Source organism: Paramormyrops kingsleyae, chromosome 10 (genome assembly GCF_048594095.1).
Source record: "Paramormyrops kingsleyae isolate MSU_618 chromosome 10, PKINGS_0.4, whole genome shotgun sequence".
Lineage (NCBI taxonomy): Eukaryota > Metazoa > Chordata > Actinopteri > Osteoglossiformes > Mormyridae > Paramormyrops > Paramormyrops kingsleyae.
Genome location: NC_132806.1, coordinates 26,965,081 through 26,984,934, shown reverse-complemented (window position 1 = coordinate 26,984,934; position 19,854 = coordinate 26,965,081). Strand labels below are relative to the sequence as shown.

General features: G+C 48.7%; 1 protein-coding gene across 1 annotated transcript in view; it reads left to right on the top strand.

Annotated features, from left to right (window-relative positions):
- Positions 1-16,659, top strand: part of gpc3 (glypican 3) — a 58,786-nt gene extending 42,127 nt beyond the window's left edge. Inside the window, exons 7-8 of the mRNA XM_023797450.2 lie at positions 4,479-4,674; positions 14,418-16,659. Coding sequence (XP_023653218.1) covers positions 4,479-4,674; positions 14,418-14,605 — 384 coding nt within the window. The 3' untranslated portion in view covers positions 14,606-16,659. The remainder of the gene's footprint in view (positions 1-4,478; positions 4,675-14,417) is intronic.
- The last annotated feature ends 3,195 nt before the right edge of the window (positions 16,660-19,854 follow it).

The window sequence follows — 19,854 nt, the reverse complement described above, 5'->3', positions numbered from 1 at the left end:
ACCCAGTACCAGTTCCCCCTCCCCACCACAAACCCCCACAGGACCCCTCCCAACAATCCCCCAAAGCTTCCTGTCCTAATTAAATCCAGGACTTGGGGAAAGTCCTGCAGGTGGGAAAGGAATTCAGGTTGAAAAGTAAACCAGATGTACGTACGCTTCCCCATACGTTCCAGCGCGTGCCGGCCCCCTGGCAGCCCCCCGCTCCGTGCCCGCCGAACACGTCTGTGTGCGATGCGTGGCTGCAGCCATCCTGATGGTGGTGTGATGGATCATCCCTCGTTGTGGGAAGGAGCTCGGTGATACATGCCTGAGCACCAACTGCGTGGCGGCGCGTGTTCCGATATCAATAACAAATGAGCTGTAATAAAACTCATTTTTCTGTCCTCCTGTGATCTTACCATTTCCTGTCTCTGGTTAGTATTTTCGCTCTTCCTCATGCTGGCTGACAGGACCTTCAGGCCTGGGCAGATGGTTAATAATATTGTGGAAGGTGATGAGAGTGGCATGAGGGTCAGACAACCCCCTCCCCCATGGCTACCATCCCAGCAGGACTGGGGTGGGGGCACGGTTGTTCACATGACACAGTCCGGCCAATAGGAAATCTCTTGCAGGAGGTCAGAGGTCACATTTCCTGTTTACAGTCTTTTCTAGCTCATAGACCTGTCTTCCTGCGAGGGTCATGTGACCCTCATTTTATTAGCCCATTTTGAGTCCCTGTCTGTCGCTCTGGGGGCTTACCTTCGAAGGGGGCTTTCCGCTCGCTGCGGCCAAGAGGATTCGTAGAATGGTGCTCGAGGACTCGCTGTAGTAAAAATGTGCGAATGAACAAATCTGTGGAGTATAAAAATGCAAGCTATGTAAAAACATATAAATACGGAAACAAATTAATGTAAATAATAATGTTATTGGCATAGTTGTCCATCCTGCCTTTCATCTCCCAACTGCTTTTCCAGAACAGGGTTACTTGGCGCCTATTCCAAACAGAACAGGGCAAAAGGCAGGGGAACACCCAGGATGGGATGCTCTGTCCACTAGGGGGCGATAATGAGCTGGCAGCAGTGACACCCCATGACCTGTTATATAAGCAGCTCTTAGAGTCTGAGTGAAAGCAGTCAGCCACAGAATGAGCAGACGATCAAGGTGGACCCTCAGATCTGTGCCCCAGCTGGCGGAGACGTAAACCAGAGAAACAGCCCCGTTCACTGAGCGTGTTTCAGATTGGGATGTGATTAAGCTGAAGCAGTTCACCGCTTCCAGCAAGCCGCCCCCCTCCCCTGTGTTTACTCTTGCGTCTGACCGTCGCCATGCACAGCTGCGGCGTTTCCGCCACGGATCCACGACCTCCATCTCTGCGTGTTTCGTTCAAGCGATTCGTGTTTTGGTCGTGTTTCGTTTAAGCCTCGATGGAATCTTTCCTGCAGGAAAGGCATGATTTCCGTCACAAAGAAAAGACTCAAATCTCAAATTAAAAACATCGAGAAGCTCAGACACATGGCGCCATGTTTATGTAGCGGAGATTTATTTGCTTGTGCTTTGTGCTGCAGAAATGCTGGGGATTATAGGTAGGAAGTGATCGCGTGTGTGCGTACCCTGTGAGACACGCATGCCTCGGCGCCACTGACACGGACCCTCCTCCGGGGCGTGTGTTTGCGAGTGCGTGTGTAGGTGTGTGGTCATGTATATTATACATTGTGGGGACCAGATACCAGTACAGTCCTGGAGCTCAAACCCACACACACACACGCTCCGACACACAGAGACACACTTGGCCATGACATTCACATGTACGCTAACACACGCACACACACACGCTCTGCTAGGTTGACAGGCAAAACCTCATGTAAACAATCGGCAGAGTCCGGCCAGAGACTCCGTCAGACCTCCCCAAAGAGGATTTCGCAAAGCTAGGAGAACGAAACAGGTCAGAGGAATCCAACCAAAGGGGGAGGCATGGAAAAGCAGGGCAAAAACTCCGATGTTATGGGATGTTGTCTGTGCAAGGCTGGCTGAGGCCTTCAGATTCTGATGACCTTCAAAATAAGACAGCAGGGGGCGCCTTTATGGGCCAGTGTGATAGGGCGGCTGACCCCCCCCCCCCCCGCTTTTTCTCCCCGGTGATGTTTACGACCACTCTCAGCCTTTGTTTACAAGTGCCCCCCCCCCCTACCTCCTTTCTGGCATCTCGTGCTCGTTGCCAGGCAGATAAAAACACGAAGGGCTCCTGGCACGACCTGCTTCACCTCTTTTTATAAAACAGACGCTTCAATAGTTCATCCCGAAGCTGAAAGTTAGAGGCAGCTTTGGCTCACTAGGGGGCGCCATTTAAGACTCACTTTAATGATACGCTTGCCGCTCCCCCACCTTTAGCCTGACGGGATTCATGGTCGCCTCTGCGGCCAAACAATCCCGCAGAATGTTACCTTATGATGCCAATCTGTTTTTTTCCATGACTGCACTAAATAAGCACTTTCCCAAAATGGCGACCAGATGTGTTTATTAGCTCAGATATTAATATGGGGCCAGTTTTCAGACACTCCGAAGACCAGCAAATACGCCAGATTAGTGGGCCCGCCCATCTCTTTATTCTCGCTTGTGAAGTTTGGGTTTCTTTTCTTTTTTCTTTTTGGGACACCATCTGAACTCAATTTCCTCTCCCCTCAACAAACAACCGAACAGTCGAAGGAATGACAGCACACACCAAGCATAGATTGGGGGGGTGTGGAAAGATGAAAGGAGCTGAGTGTGGGCAGGATTGTACCTGGCAGACTGGAGTTTGATAAGGACCCCTGTTATAGGTGTCCTACACAGAGCCTGTAAAACAGCCAGCAGCAGTTGCACTCAGGTCTGCTCTCAGCTGAGCTCACCATCCTGCGTTTTGTTGATAAATATATAGCAGAACTGAATTCTGACGGACACTGATCAAAATGCATCTTTTCTCACAGTCTTGCCGTGTCCGTGCACGGACAGGTTTTAGGCATTCAAAGAAAATGATACTTAAGTGATTTTCATGTTGGTGTAAAACTACAATAATAAGTCAGTCAAAATATATCAGCTTAACCCTTTCAAAACCCCTGGCACACCTGATATGGTTGATCTATACCTCCTTGACATTTTTAACAAATTTAATTAATAGATTAAGTGAGCTGGTGGTGAAATTTAATAAATGCATGGAATGGCTGCGATGCCCCTGAGGAGAGATTTGGGAACAGAAGCGGTGTTTGTCTAGCCATCCAACAAGATATCAATAACTTTTTGGTGTTTTGTTAGTTTTTTATTGCGTTACTATTAATTTACATATGGTCTAATTTGCAATTGTGTTTTTCTCATCAAATACTCAGATAAATAGTGGTAAACATTTCCTTTGACTGCCTAAGAGTTTTGCATGATACTGTATAGACTAGCTCACAGCCATACAGCTTACAGACTCATTTGCAGAAGTCTGGTTCCCTTCCTAGATGCCCAGCCAGTCCAGTTTCGCCCCTTCTTCCTTCCCGAGCTGCACATTGCAGCAAATTAAAGGCAGCTCTGAATCCACTGGCCGCCGTTCAGTTCCGCTCCACCCGTTTCCCAGTGTGGAGACTGGCGGGCCCCCGGTTTGGGGGTCACTCTTCTGAAGTGGTCTGTTAATTGCAGAGCTTGGGGGGTTATGGTCTCGCCGGTGCAGTTCCGAAGGGCCGGTCCTGTGTCCCCCCCGCCCTGTCTGTGTTTATGCAAAGCCAGGTTTGAGCAAAAATGTTGTGCTCTTTAGGTTCGATGCTGGACGCCTGACCACGATGGTCCCCGTCTTTACGATGAGGTAATGGGGAACGCTCACAGAATCTGTTGTATTGAGATGTTATTCTTTGTATTTTCCGTAGGGGGCAGTGTATGGTTCAGTGGATTACAATACTGAGCCTGTGATCAGATGGTCGCCAGTTCAAATCCTAGAGTCGGCAGAGACATTTCGCTGTTGGGCCCTTGAGCGAGACCCTTAACCCCCAGTTATTCCAGGGATTATTTTACTCTGCTTTCTACGAAAAAATATACGTTGCGTTGAATGAAAGTGTCTGTTAGACGCATGTAAATGCACTGTTGTGGGTCTCAACACCAGACCATTTACTCTATATTTATCAAAACATTTCCCCGTTTGTTTGCTGGTGCTTGGCAGTTTCGTTTGTTCCCAGTGAGCTTTTCGCTATCATCCTTACTACATGCAGCCTTTTCGTAGCACTTTAATCTCAGCATCACCAGCATCACGCAGTATGTTCTGAGGAGGCTTGTCTCCAGGGTAACGGCTGGGGTTCGCAGTGCCTGCACTGCAGTTTCTTTTGTATTCCGGGGACATTCAGAAACAAACAACCACCCAGGTAGTTAATATGATGTTACATAATGAATAGGCTTTTCATAGTTGTGTTTGTAAATGATGCTGCGGGGAATGCACAGACCCAGTGGAAGGAATAAATGAGATTATTACAGGATTTGTCCTCCATTCCTCTCAGCTACTGCGGCAGGTGACTGGGCCGGTGAGGCGTTGGAAGCCAGCAGGTGGCGATGCAGAGCAGGGAGGGGAGACGCGTGGCCGGGAGGATGACGGAGGGATGTCGGAAAGCGGTGACTGCGACGACGAGGACGAGTGCGGTGACGTCTCGGGGATGGGGCCCCCGCCACTCCAGAACCGCCTGCGCATTTTCGCAGGTGAGATTGTTGTCACACGTGAAAGCTTCACGTTTTTGCAGGTCAACCTGGCACCCCCCCCCCCTTGCCCAAACGCCACAGTAGCGTCTCGTTTCACTCTGATCACCCTTAAAATGCCGAAATACAGACCCTCCATGTTACGGGAAATGTCTTCATCCTAACAAGAAATTGTAGACTTTGTGTCGCACTTTTCCTGCCGCTGACGTTTCTCGGTGAGCAGACCGAGGAGAGAGAGAGAGCATTACAGGACATGCATGGTGATGGAGGAGCATGTCGTCAGAGGTGCATGTGGCTGCCGTGGACGTTTGCGCTGGAGGCTTGAATGAAGACGGCTCTTCCTGAGCCCTTGGTGTCAGACCTCAGCTGGATACAGTGGCTCTTTATTACTGTGCTAGCAGTAAATTGCCCGCATCGATACCCTGGCATGCTGCAGATCCGGGGGTTCAAACCCGAGAGAGAGCAGCCAGAACCTTGAGGATTGGGGGGGGGGGCAGTAGGTGCTGACAGGGTATAGGCACAGCATGGACCCCTCCCACCTCGCAGGCCAGATGCTGTGGCCGATGACTGTGTGGCCGTCTGTCGATTACCCCCCTTTCACCACAGTGTTGCCCTCTGCCAGGTCAATACGCTCCCTCCCCACAGACGTTCCTGAGAAGACCCCAGACATCACAGCTCTGCTGCTCGTCCCCAGGGGCTTGGGCTCTTCCCAGAGGTTAAGGGTCAAAGGTCATTTCAGTGAGTGATGCATGGCCATCCCTGGTATCTTCTTAAGGTTTCCGTCTGTTATCAGAGTTTGGACGGAGACTCTGAGGTAGGAATCCCACCTACGGCTCTGCATGTGGAGCTTGCATGCTCCTCCCATGTCACACAGGTCTGCTCTGAGTATTCTGGCTTCCTCCCGCAGTCCAAAGACATGTTTATGCTTCAGTTTGTGTTTCTAAATTGCCTGTGGTGTGTGTCAGTGCATGTATGTGTCCTGCAATGGTCTGGCATCTCATCCAGCGCGTTTCCCTGCCTTCTGCCCTAAGATGCCTGGGATAGTCTCCCTTTGTTCCTGTACTGGATAAGTGATTGATGGATGGATGAATGGATAAACGATGGATTTTATTTAGAATAGATGACTATTCATACCACGCTATTACATAAATTTACCATTTTGCCCGTTTTAGTGGGTGTATTTTTTTAGGAATCAGACTCTGTTGGCCAGCAGACCATCATGAATAACCTCTGTGTATACTCACATACGTAGTCTTTTGTCCATTTATTTTCTAAAATATAGCAGGGTCGAGGATGAAAGTTTGCCGAAAAGTATTTGGGCATAAGTGTCCCTGTTTCTCATTCAGTAATGAAAATAAGTGGAGATGGATATTTTCCTACCATTAATTAAAAGCTGCCTGTTTGCCGATGCTGCCGTCTCCGACAGTGCCGGGAAAACCAGCGCGAGGAGCCGGGATAAGCCGCCAGAGTGGGGGGGGGGGGGTGGGTACTCGTCTCCGACAGGCAGCTTCCCCTTTTCGGCGAGGGTTGCCATTCAGCGGGAGTGGTATTTTTTAAACTAAACATTCCCCCCGTTTTGTTTTGAATTCGAATCCTCTTCGCCACTGAACGCGAGCAGGGCTGGTGTCCCCGTGTCTCAGAGTCTGGGGGCGGGGGGGGGGGCGGGTAAATGTACCGAAGAACAGATCGCTAACTGGTTGCGTTTACCAGTGGCTATTGAAGCTGAAGTCCTGCTGACTTCACTGCCCCACCCAGAGTACGATCCCCCACATGATTAGAATCCTGGATCTTCTGTCTCACACCACACTCTGTTAAACCAACCCAGCTGCCCTAATTTGACCACAAAGGGGTGAAGGGCCAAGCTGACTGCATCTGGTTGCTGTCATTCCTATTAGCGCCACATAGGGCAGCGTGTGACCTGGAGAGGGGGGGCTGCGCGTCCTAAAGTCCGTTTGTTCCAGTGGGACTGTCTGTTTTTTTCCCCCTTCAGTTAAACATCCAGAGAATTTCCAATAACACACTCCAGACGGGAGTTTATCTGGAAGTGGCTCTCAGCTGGGAGCTCACAGAGCCTCGGAGCGCTCGTTGGCTCGCTCGCTGACAGGGCCGGACAGGCGCTGGGGGGCTGTCGGCTTGTTGACGGGCTGCCCGGGCCCCCCATGTGTGCGGGTGGGCTCCTTGGGCTTTCTTCAAACACCATCTTCAGCCAGTCGGCCAGATCGGTGTCGAGTTACATTTATTTTTATATTTATTTTTGTTTTTTGCTTAACATTTGCCTCGAGGCTGGTTATGTTGTCAGCTCTGTGAGTCATTTTATTCTGCAGTCTCAGGAATCGGCTGAGGCTGGTCTTACCTGCCTCCTCCCCCCCCCCCACAACAAGGAGAACTTAAACACTGATCTGAGGTATGGCTTGGCTGTTACTGCCGGCTCCTGATACCTCACACATGCCAGAGAGACCAGCTTGTAGCAGCCGACTAAGATACCCGGGCTGATCGGTCCCTCTTTCCTTTAGTGGATCAGTGCCAGTTTCAGCCACCGGGGGGCCCTTGCTCAGCTCAGACACACTCTGTCTGGCTCCAGAAAAAGCTCCTTATCTGACTCACTCATACAGCAGCCATGTGGTACAACAGTTAACTGCATAGGAATCGTCACAAACTAGACTGGGCCAGGCGCTAGTAAGTCTGCTCCTGTCGGGGTCTCTCTGTCGCCCAGGTCCCTCTGTCTCTTCTTTGCCTGGGAGTTCGGAGCAGGCCGGCTGTCCTGCCCCGCAATGCTTGGGCTGTCGACCTCTGCTGAAGACACCTACTAGTCACTCAGCTCCGGTGTCGCTCTCTCTGACCTTTCGATCCACAGGAGCCGCCAAGACCGATTCCCAGAGAGCACTCATCTCTCTCACCATTTCCCTTTCTTCTCCCTGAGGCTATCAATGCAGCAATTTGAAATTTGGGACGTAGGACTAGTGCCCTGTACACACACATACACAAATAATTATACACAATAATATTTAACCAGAAACATGGACCAATAAAACTATTAGCAGCCAAAGCAGCTGGACCATACATCAAATTTCCTGCCTTAGACAATTCAGCCTTACTTGCTCTCCACTTGCTCTCTCTCTCCTTTAATTGAATGACTGGACAGACATTGGGAGTAACTTTGGAGCATACAAGTTCCTACTTTTCCTGAACAAGGGTCCTTAGTCACTACGCCACCTGCTGGCCTGAGGGACAAATCGTTGCCATCCAAGCATGGCATGACCTGCATTGGCAGTGTGCCCCCCCCCCCTCTGCATAGCTTAGCCACATATCCTTTTAGCTGTCAGTTGTCTGGAGAGGGAAGCAGTGCGGTCATGACCTCTGACCTCCTGTGGGGTGTCACGCTGTTTTTGGCCTGTTAATCTGTTGTCAGGACGCCCGTTTGGATTAATGTCCTGAATAGGAGTCATTGGAAAGAGCACCCAGTCTTGCGAGCCTCAGAATTTGTATCCCATCCCCCCCCCACACCACACCACCCCCCAACTGGTACAAAGGTAACTTGAAACGTTTCTCCTCATTCAAGAGAAACACCTGTGTTTGGAGACTGGAAGTTACAGTTGCCTCCATCGATCTGTCTGAGGCCTTGAAAAGAGGCTCCATCTGAATATGTGTGTATGTGACAGAGAGAATAAAAGACCCCCCCACACACATACACACATATGTTACTGGGCAGAGTAAATGTGTTTTAATGACCTTTCAGTGACTCTTTTCGTTGGAGTTCTTTTTATATTCTGGAGCTGTACCTATGTGACCTTTTCCATTTTGTTTTGTAGCTCCTTCTGTCTAGACACAATGTGCCAGATCACATGACACAATGTGCCAGATCACATGACACAATGTGCCGGATCACATGTCACTCCATGGTAAGAAAGCCCCGCCCCCCGGAACTCTGGCATGTCTAGCATGGAGAGCTCCTGTGTACCGGCACGTGTGAAATGTTTGAGGTCCATCATTTATGACGCGTAGTCTAAGGAATTAAGGGATTATGACAGTCTGTTATAGTATAAGGAAACAAGGCTGGTGACACGTGTGATCACTGATCTGGACAGAGGTTAAGAACAGGCGTTTGGCATTTTGCATTCTGCACTCAGCCTCAAACCTTTATGGTACAACATACACGCTCAATACACATCAAGGCATACAATTGATCTGTATTCTGTATAAATGACGTAATAATAATGTATTGCCACATACTCTTATCAAGCGTCTTGGGGTAGCTCTATTATGAAAGCGGCTATGTAAACATGAACTGAATTGAAGTCATTGACCTCCAGGGGGCACCAAACCATCACACGCCACAAGGTCCCCATTCATGCAGGTGTCACCTGGTATCTGCCCGTCTGTCTGAGCGCCACGGCCGTGAAATAATCCAAGATGACGAGCTCTCCTGGCGACTAACCTAGCCCGCCTTAACCAATCAGCGGCTCGCTGCTTGACCTTTCGTCCCGTAACGCGATATGGCAGCGCCGTAGGCGTCCTTCGGGGAGTAATGTCTGTAAACGGATAGCGGGGGGTGGGAGAGGTACGAACCAGGAAGACCCCATCCACAGGGCGTCAAGGAGGTCCGCGTTGGTCCTATTAATCACAAAGAGCAGCAAGGTTCTATTATTAGCGGGTTGGGTTTGAGACAGGAGTCTGTCTCGTTATCCGTGCTCGCAGATACCCCCAAAGAAAGCGCATCGCCCCTCATTCCCGATCACCCCCACCCTCTCACCTGCCTCACACCCCAGCCCACCTCGCAGCCCCCCCCCCGCCCCACCTTTGCGTGCTCCTTTTCATTCTGCTCACTCTTCCTTTGCTTTTCCTGAGCTCAGAAATGAAAGGCTGCCTTTTGCTGTCTTTGTTTTCTGTTTTTTTAAGACACCCCCCCCCCCCCCCCATTCAAAGGTGCAGCTCCCGGTGGGTCCATCAGAGGAGATTGCTCCAGACTCTAGACGAGATTGTAAATCTTTTCTTTTTTCTTTTCCTGTCTTTTCTTCAGGCTCTCTGAATTTTAGCATCGTTTTGGGCGAAAAGTGTTCTCGCCGTCTTCAAAGCCGGCACATCCTGCCCGCTGGTTTGCATCTCTGCTCACTTGGTTTAGGGGGACCGATGATGTTTTTTTTTCCTATTTAAATGAACCGCCCCCCCCCCCCCCCCCCCCGGGCTGTACGAAGAAATTGAAACTGCAATCGTCTTCTGACTCAGTACCTGGTTCTGATGTACCTGCAAATCACATCAGGAGTGACCCCCCCCCCCCACCCCTGTCAGCTCTGAACCTGATTCTGTTATGGCATGACGATGATGAAGATGTGCACTGAGAAAGATGGTTTTTAATCTGTATAAGCTTTCCCTTCCCCTGTTCCCCCATCTGGCCAGACTGGAGCTCGCCGTGAAAACATGCGGACGTCATGACCCAGAAATCAGCTCAAGCATTCGGCCCCCGGGCTGAGGCCTGCTCCACCTCTGTGTGTGTGTGTGTGTGTGTGTGTGTGTGTGTGTGTGCATAGATCACATTTGAGGACCAAATTGTCCCCAAAGTGTCGTAAAACCTGAAATTCCCCTATTTTTGGGGACATCTTTTGAGGTTCCCATTTGGATAGCCTCGGTGTTATAAAAATCTGTGAATGCAATCAAAAAAGTAAAAATGCCAAAAGTCTTGTATTTGGGTTAGTTACTTATGGTTAAGGTTAGGGATGGGTAGGAGTTAAGGGTGTCGTGATTGGGATTAGGGTTTTTCCCCATAGAAATGAATGGGCGGTCCCCATTTAGATAGGAAGACCAACTTGTGTGTGTGTGTGTGTGTGTGTGTCTGTCTGTCTGTCTGTGCTCATGTGTATATTACATTGTGGGCACCAAACGTGATAAAAACTTATTTTAACATTGTGGGGACCACCATTTTGGTCCCCACAAGGGGAAATTCAATTCTATTAATATCTGTAACTGCAATCAAAAAACTAAAAATGGCAAAAATCTTTGCTGGGATTAGGGTTTTGCCCATAGAAATGAATGGATGGTCCCCATAAAGATATGAGTACAGGTGTGTGTGTGTGGATAACTGGCCTCCTAGTTTCCTCTCTGGAGGCCTGAGAGTCTGGAGGAGGTCGTTACAGTAGGCCCCATTTCAGTAGGCCCCATGTGGTGACGATTGTAACATCCACGCTGTAGCCACTCCCTGCTTTATGTGTTGACCTTGTTACTTTCCATTTCAGGCTAACTACTTCAATCTAGACTAGAAACAGCCTCCAGATCCTGGAGTTCTGTGTTGTACACCTGATACTCGTGTTTAACCTGGCTGCTACGAGGTGCCGTGTCTTCGGGCGGTGTGCACAGAGCTGCCTGCCACTGCTGTTTTTCATTTACAGTTTACACAACACGCAGGAGAAGTTCCCGGAACACTTTCAATCATCAGAACGACGGCGATACGAAGGACCAGCACAGAACGTGTGGATAATTTCTACCGTCAACAATTAGAACATATAGATGTTTAATGTTAAAATACAGAACAATCATAATTCAATAATAAAACGTTCATTGTAGTATAGGAGGACTACCTTACCAAATGAAAATGGTGTATGTAGTTATGTACTATGTAGTTATAGGGGTAAAATTAGCATTAGAAATGTTATTGAGAACATTAGTGCTTATAGCAGTGTGGGTGGAGTTTATAGTGATCATGGCATGTGTTGGGTGTGACATCACACCCTTTATTCCTGACCACACAATCATGAAGGTTCATCTCCACAGTGTTTGCAGCACATGGGCTGCACTCCCGTACTTCCTCTTTCTTAGGAAGGTTCCTAACTGAGTGAAATGACCTGGAAGTGTCTAGAAGTGGCAGCCATAACGAGAGCTATTCGAATCCTCTAAAAAGGGCCAAGGAAAGGTGCCTCGATGCTTCATTTCTTGTCTCCTGTAGTAGAGGGTACACTGGACCATCCTTTACAGAGATAATGCCATCCCACAATTCCCAGCAGCGGCCACATTTCAGGCAATGCACCACCAGCGCAGATCATAACAGATCATAATTAGCATATTAACCATAAAACAGAAAAAGGGATGAGGCGTTTTTAGTCAGATGATGTTTTTATTTTAACATGCTTGAAACTGAAGAATGATATGATATGTAGTGGATTTATAGGCCTAACATATTATGCTTCTAATGCATATTTTAACAATTATTTCCATATAAGAACTGGGATGCATGATGATAAATATGTGTGTAGATGAAGGTGAGTGTGAGCAACCGTTCTCAATGTGACAATCGTTTTCTTTCAGTTTTGTGACTGGTAGCCTATATTCTTTTTAAAATTTCAATTCCACTCTTGGTAATGATGTCGTGTTTTTCAACGTGTTGCCCACATTTAACCCTCATGAAACAACACAGTGAGAATGCATGGTTATTGTGGTTCATTTTCAGAACAATGGAAATCTGAGTTTTTCCAAAAGTAAACAGAGTAAAAATGTTTAATTGGTTTATGTTCTGTACTGTGGTGTCAGATCAGAAGAGTTGGTTTGAATGTGTGTAGTTGGACGTTTGCGTGTTCATTGTGGATGTAGATATGTCAAACCTACATCAATAACATCCACCATCACATAATTGTGGAGCCTACTGTAAGTCCTGTCAGATTCTCTTAGCACTGCGGTTCCCTTTTCGTACTGTAAGTACTGTCGTATTCTTTTAGCACCGCGGTTCTCTTTTCCTACTGTAAGTACTGTCAGATTCTCTTAGCACTGCGGTTCTCTTTTCCTACTGTAAATGCTGTCAGATTCTCTTAGCACCACGGTTCCCTTTTCCTACTGTAAGTACTGTTGGATTCTCTTAGCAACGCGGTTCTCTTTTCCTACTGTAAGTACTGTCGGATTCTCTTAGCACTGCGGTTCTCTTTTCCTACTGTAAATGCTGTCAAATTTTCTTAGCTCAGCGGTTCCCTTTTCCTAATGTAAGTACTGTCAGATTTTCTTAGCTTAGCGGTTCTCTTTTCCTACTGTAAGTGCTGTCGGATTCTCTTAACACCCTTTTAACTCCCTTTTCCTGAGTCCTTATGACTTTTACTGAATTATATCTTTATGTTTTAAAAACACGAATGTGATTTTTAGGTGAGGCACACCTAACTACTTCAGGCTAACTGCTTTAATCTAAACTAGAAACAGCCTCCAGTTCTGAGAGTTCAGTGTCGTACACCCGATACTCGTGCTTTCCCTGGCTGCCGTGACGAGGTGCCGTCTCTTTAGGCCGTACGCACAGAACTGTCCACCGTGTATTTAGTGTCACACCATCGACAGCATTAGCCGAATCTCAACATGCATCACGAGGCAAGAAACTGCATCATGAGGTGAGCCGGCTTCAGCAATTTAGGAAAAAAAAACATGAAGAGGCAGAGGGTTACATCTGAGTTTTTCCAAAAGTAAACAGAGTAAAAAATGTTTCATTGGTTTATGTTCTGTACTGTGGTGTCAGATCAGATGAGTTGGTTTGAATGTGTGTAGTTGGACGTTTGCGTGTTCATTGTGGATGTAGATGTGTGGTATGTGTCCGAGTATGTGCTCTGCCGTCATGCATCAATGATGTACGTCTGTTTCGATGAATATGCGCCCCCAACCCTAAACCTAACCCTAACCCCCCAACCCTAAACCCCCCCCTTGCTCAGACGCATTCTGTAGTCCGTGTCACAAACACCTGACCTACTTCTCCCTGCCGCCCGTGGCTCCCCGTGGTTTCTGCTCCTCTTTGAGCCTCATGAACTTGTTCTGCAGGGTTTGCTCTAGTCCTGCTCTTTCTTCCTTTTGTCTGATCTTCCTTTGTGGCTCTCAGGGCTGATCTGTGCTTTTTAACGTGCATGTTGAGGGAAGGGAGAGCAAACGTCTCATTGAACGCGAGGGACGCCATGTCGCATTGCGCCTGATCCGGGATAAAGCGGCAGCTTGGAGTCGTGAGACAGGGACCTTGAGGAAGATTGCATTTCCTGAGCTGAAACACAAAATGTGTCCAAATGTGGGAGACGCGCGATTTCTAAAATTGTTCATTGGTTTGAATGAAAGTGCCTGTTATGTCTGTGAGTTTGTTCTACTGGGGGTTTTCGGTACTTATATCTGCCTGGAGAATCCCCTTTGGGTATGGCTGGTGTAGCAGGCTGGTTTGGGCGGGGGGGGGGGGGACGAGCGGTATACAACTTGCTTCATTTATATAGTGATCCATGGACACTGTCAGCTACAACCCCCTCTCCACCCCACTGACCCCCCCCCCCCAATGCTCAGGGGATGATGGGCAGAGGAAAACGGTACACAGACGGAGAGCAGGTGACCGTGCAAAAGAATGTTCCGGAAAGAAGCCAGATCCTGCAGCCCAGGCTGTGGATTCTCCAGGGTGGGGCCACGGGCTGGGCGTTTCTTAAATACTCAGGCCATGTTGTGTCGCAGAAAAACTGGGACTGTGTAGTCTCACGCTGTCTGGCCACCCTGCTTATGGGGGGTGGGGGCTGCCCTGACCCCATGTATACACGCACACAGAGCACCTAACATCTGCGTCACAGAGATGGATTATGGGTTTGGTCCAGGTGTCTTTTGGTAGTTTTTTATGCTGCCCCTGATTCTCCTGAAGGAATGCACTCCTTACAAAGAACATCTGTAACACCTGCATAGGGCTGTTCGTTTCACGCCAGTGAGCTTTACCTTCATATCTCTCTCTCTCTTTTTCACTTTCCTCCCTCTCCCTTTTCTTCACCTGTCAGACCTTGCCGACAGCTTAGCCATGGATGACCTCACCTTCCACGAACAGCTGTTGACCCCCGAAGTCGCCACGGATACCGAGGGGGGGTTGGCGGTTCCAGGTCGTGTGGGGACCCTGAGAGCACTGGGGGGGATCGTCCCGGTAGCCAGCATCCTGGCTGTGCTCGCCATCCTGCTTGGACATCCCTAATCCCCACCCACAATCCCTGCTCCCATTGGATATTCAGCAGTCCATCAACTGAGCCACACCCCCATGCCCAGCTCCATCCGAATAAACAATGAGGTCTTCTAACATGACATCACGCCACCCTGGAATCAATCTGGGGTCTCCCACTGTGATGTCCACCCCAGTGAGGACTGACTGTGGGGTGAATGATCCGTACTCTTTTTAAACGTCTGTTTCACTGTTGACTTCCTGCTCTGGACTGCTCTCGGAAAAACCTACTATAGACTTGTTCTCATATCTCATCTCCAGCTGACGACCATCCCAGCCCCCATTTTGTAAATACACACCCACACAGGCCTCCCCCCGAAGCCTTTTTTTGAGCTACGCATGTTGGCATTGTGTCTCTGCACCCATGTCGGATGTATCGAAATCACAGCAGCAGGGGACCTGGTGCTCCACGTAGTAGCGCCCCCTGCATGCCAGGGTATGCCAAACAAGCTTCTGTGTCACAACCACGAGGATGTCTGTGTTTCATCTGGGAACAGACTTCCAAAATTCCTTTTAGTAACTGCATTCTTTTTAGCCATTCCCTAATGGCTGCTCAGGTGATCTAAGGCTTTCCATTACCTTCCCAGTATGGGGTGCCCAATGCAAGCCTTCGTTTATTTAACCTGCCGCCATAGCAACTGCAGCCAGTAAGAGCAGTGCTGTTGGACAGTCAAGTCTGGCCTGGGTTGCATCAGTTTAAGCTTGTTGGTCTTCCTAATGTGCTACGGGTTCTCTAAGGTCACCAAACCAGGTCCACCATACATATGTCAATGGCATGGGATGGTTCTCTTCCCGAAACTTCTACAAACCCCCCCTTCTGACCAAATTTGTGGAGATGTTTGGCCCCTTAGTGTGGGTCACCAGCATTACCACAGGGTTTCCAGATGGTATAGGAGAGGGAAGAAGGGGTGAAGTTAGTAAGGTGTAACAGATGCAGCCATTGTCGTTGTTTATGTAATAATATCAATGTCTAATCCTTGCTGTCACTTTAAAAACTCCAGCCTGTTTTTCTGGCCATACTTCCTCCCTGATGGGATCAGTGACTTCCCTGCTCAGTCCTATGGATCTCCAAGCCATGCTCTGGATCTTCTATCCACCTGTACTGTCCAGTTTTGTTCGGGAAGTAGGGCGAAAGTCTCAGTGGGAGACTGAATGGAATGTTCTGTTAGTGTGGAGGAGACAGACTGCAAGCAGAGACCACCATCTCCTGGAATCCCGTAAAAGCAGGACACGCGTGTGTCATGGGTGAAGAAGCGGGACACGCGTGTGTCATGGGTGAAGAAGCGGGACACGCGTGTGTCATGGGTGAAGAAGCGGGACACGCGTGTGTCATGGGTGAAGAAGCGGGACACGCGTGTGTCATGGGTGAAGAAGCGGGACACGCGTGTGTCATGGGTGAAGAAGCGGGACACGCGTGTGTCATGGGTGAAGAAGCGGGACACGCGTGTGTCATGGGTGAAGAAGCGGGACACGCGTGTGTCATGGGTGAAGAAGCGGGACACGCGTGTGTCATGGGTGAAGAAGCGGGACACGCGTGTGTCATGGGTGAAGAAGCGGGACACGCGTGTGTCATGGGTGAAGAAGCGGGACACGCGTGTGTCATGGGTGAAGAAGCGGGACACGCGTGTGTCATGGGTGAAGAAGCGGGACACGCGTGTGTCATGGGTGAAGAAGCGGGACACGCGTGTGTCATGGGTGAAGAATCAGGCCCCAAAAGCAATTTCCTTCTGTGTTTTAGGTGTTTTGGAAAAGCAGTAGGCTTCTCTGTTTAGAGCCGGGTTTGTCTTCACTCGCTCTCCTGGGTGTGTTTCAGCTCACCGTATTGAACGTGACTATTACACTATCCAACAATTCACTTTAGTGCTTTCAGGTTTCCTTGACGCAAAGGTACTTAATATATCCAAACATGTGTCAGCCAAACCCTGTAAAGGGTAAGAAATGTTTTCTTTTATAAATGTTGACATTGAGAACAGAATTTTCCTGTTTTGCAAAAAAAAAAAAAAAATAATAAAGCAACCGTTTTAAGTGACTGCTTATGCGTCTTTGTTGTAGTTTATGTATGTCAGATTGGTATGTTTGTGTGCGTGACCCACAATGCAGAATGAGTGGGGGGATGGGGGGGGGCATCTCCTTAGAAAACATGAGATCATTTTGGATCGTCACATGCTCCAACACCCAAAACATACCCTGTAAGTATAATGAGCCTCACTAAGAAAGTATAGTCTGCCATCTATTACTTTTTACTTGTTTTCAGACAGACAGACAGACAGACAGACAGACAGACAGGCAGACAGACAGGCAGGCAGACAGACAGGCAGGCAGACAGACAGACAGGCAGACAGACAGGCAGACAGACAGACAGACACTTCATTAATCCAGAAAGAAATTGCAGGTTCGCAGTAGCATGACACACATTTGGACAGTAAAAGCCAATTAGACCTTCGCAGACACCGCTATCGTCTTTTTTGCATCCACACCCAGATACTTTTATATTGACACAGCAGCCTTGGCTTCACATGTCCGCAAGTGCCATGCTATGCAGCAGCTCTCAGGATCCCTTCTGCTACCAGCAGAGTGCGCTCAACAGTGCACTGATGCTCCCACCTCCCCCCCCACTGAGCTCCATTTACACTTCAGGCTGCCCAGCTGGCCCCCGGCGTCGCACACGCTCGCGTGCGTGAGACCTACGTCCAGAGCCGCGGCTCGCCTTCGCGGTCTAACAGCTCGGCACTAACGGCCTCGCAAACGCCGCCATCCGTGTCGCTCGGTGATCCGGCTCCAGGTTCCATGGCCTCCCTCTCGTTTCCACTCGAGCCGCGTCCTCGTCACTCTCCTGATCGCTTCACTTCACAGAGCTATTTATGACTATGTTTTTTTTTTGGCCTACCACATCAACGCTGGGATTTTACACCCACTGTACCTCCACCCTGTCCTCTCCCCCCCCCCGATGAAATCCTGTTGGATCCAGCTGTGCCCTTCTGTCCGCAGATGGGTCCTGCTCCCACCGCAGGTAAGAGGATTCATCTTATCAGCGGAGTGAGCAAACGGCCTGTTAGATACACACTGGATGTTAATGGGGGGGGGGTCGCTTCTTTTGAAATGCGCAGAGATTGCATGTTGTCATAGGGTAATGTTGGCTGGACAACAGGGGGGGGGCTTTCTTCAAATGTGACGGCTGGAATGTGAGACCTGGGGGGTGTAGGCTGCTGCTTGAGGTCAGGAACAGCAGGGAAGATGATAAAACCTCTGAAATCCTCAGGGTCACATTATTTTACGTGTTAGAAACTGGCAGAAACTAATCCTTTAGGGAGGCGGAGGTGAGAACAGTTTTACTAAGGGTACATACTTTGACAACAATAATGGTCGGGGAATTAGATGTATTACAGAGGAGCAGCAGTTCAATTCACACATGCAGACCTCTCACACATGCAGACCTCCCCTGCCCTTTTCGAGCCACATAACTTAAAGTCACATTTCATGTGAATCACAGACAAACGTGTGCGCTTTTGGGACAAAGGGGTCTTCCTCGGGTGATAAACTAGTGAGGATCTTCCAGGGATTTTTAAATATGTGGCCAGGCCAATTTTAAACTACATAGAGAGAGACAAAAATATTTACGTAAATTAACTGAAATGACATACACCCCTGTAAAACGACCACCGTTATTCTGAGCCAGCCACACGGTACCTGGTGCACAGTTGAGTTGGAGTCTGGGGGAATATTTCACTCCCGCTTCAGTCCGATTGCTCGATTATATGTCTCGCTCTTTAGCCCGTGCATTTTTAGATACAGAGTTACAATTACATTTATTTCATCTGGCAGACCAAAGTGACGTACAAGTGAGGCAAATAGCACGTTACAAACGTACGTGCCGTCACTGAGCCAACTAGGCGTAAGGGCAGCAAGGCAGAGCTTCTAGTGAAGGCCCAGGTACACGTGTGCGATATAGGAGGACAGCTTTCAGCGAAGCGAGTTTAAACTGGACTATAACGACATCACTCGTTTTTTTTAATGGAGCTCCATGTGTGTTTTATGCTTTATAAATTGTGTTGGTGTTATCATGTAAGTCTGACAGGCAAAAGTTAGTTTTATAAATATATACGACGGCCCCCCCATTTTTAACTTGATGACAGCCGAGAAGGTCCTGCGAGCCAGGCCAGTTTCAGTGGTGTGTCCCCCCCCCCTCCCCCTGAGATTAGTCAGTGCCTAACAGTATAGGGGGACCTTTTTCCTCTTCTCTTTTGTTGCCCCATAGAGCTCCGCTTGCAGCCCACCCTCCCGCATGCATCCCGAGTCAACGTGCTACCCAAATCCCCCCCCCCCCCAAACTCCCGATTGGCTAGCAGCACTCCCAGGGGCCGCGCAGACAGAATGGAAGAAGCAGGCTGCGGAATGCCAGGACACAATAAACGGAATGCCATTTCACCGACGGCTGTCACACACGCGCACGCACACACACACATTCACGCACACACACACTTACAAGCCCTGTCTTGTTACTTTCAGATCTTTCAGGACTTAGCCTATGGCAATAAAAGCATAAACATTTTTGGGTGTCTATCTTGATTTGAGATCTATCTTTTCATCACAAACACAAAACTCAAATTCAAACAGAAACATGCCGAAATCAAGAAAATATACATCGCCAAACACTGGGTTACTCCTGCGCCACAACTAAAGCACAACGCTAAAACAGCATCAACTGAAAAACTGAAGAGGAGAATCACATGACACACAAAAAAAACTTCACAGAACACAAATCTGTCTCAAACGGAGCTGAAGCTTCTTTCATCAAATGCAAAGCCATCCCCAAATTTACAGATACAAATAGCTTATTTGTCAACAACAGATGCAGCAAAGCATCTTCAGCAGTCCAAAAAAAACACCCCATCCTTCCACGTTAATAAAAAAAAATTTTTGCTTTAAATGCTGAAATGCAGAGTACGAACCTGGTGTGTTTGACACAGCAGAACAACTCAGGACTAGTGGTTAAGTAACCAGACCAACAGGACGCTGGCTAATGAATCAGCAGCTCTCTATCCCTTATACGAGAACCCTTAACCTGAACGATTGCAGTGGAAAAATGATGGCGTTCATAATGTCTCGATGAGTCAGTTTTTTTCTGCTGGGACATGAAATCTCACCTGATCTCAAGAACCCAACGGCCGCGGCCCTGACGCGCACGTGCTGGCACCCGCAGATCGTTTATCTGCTGCCAGGCTACT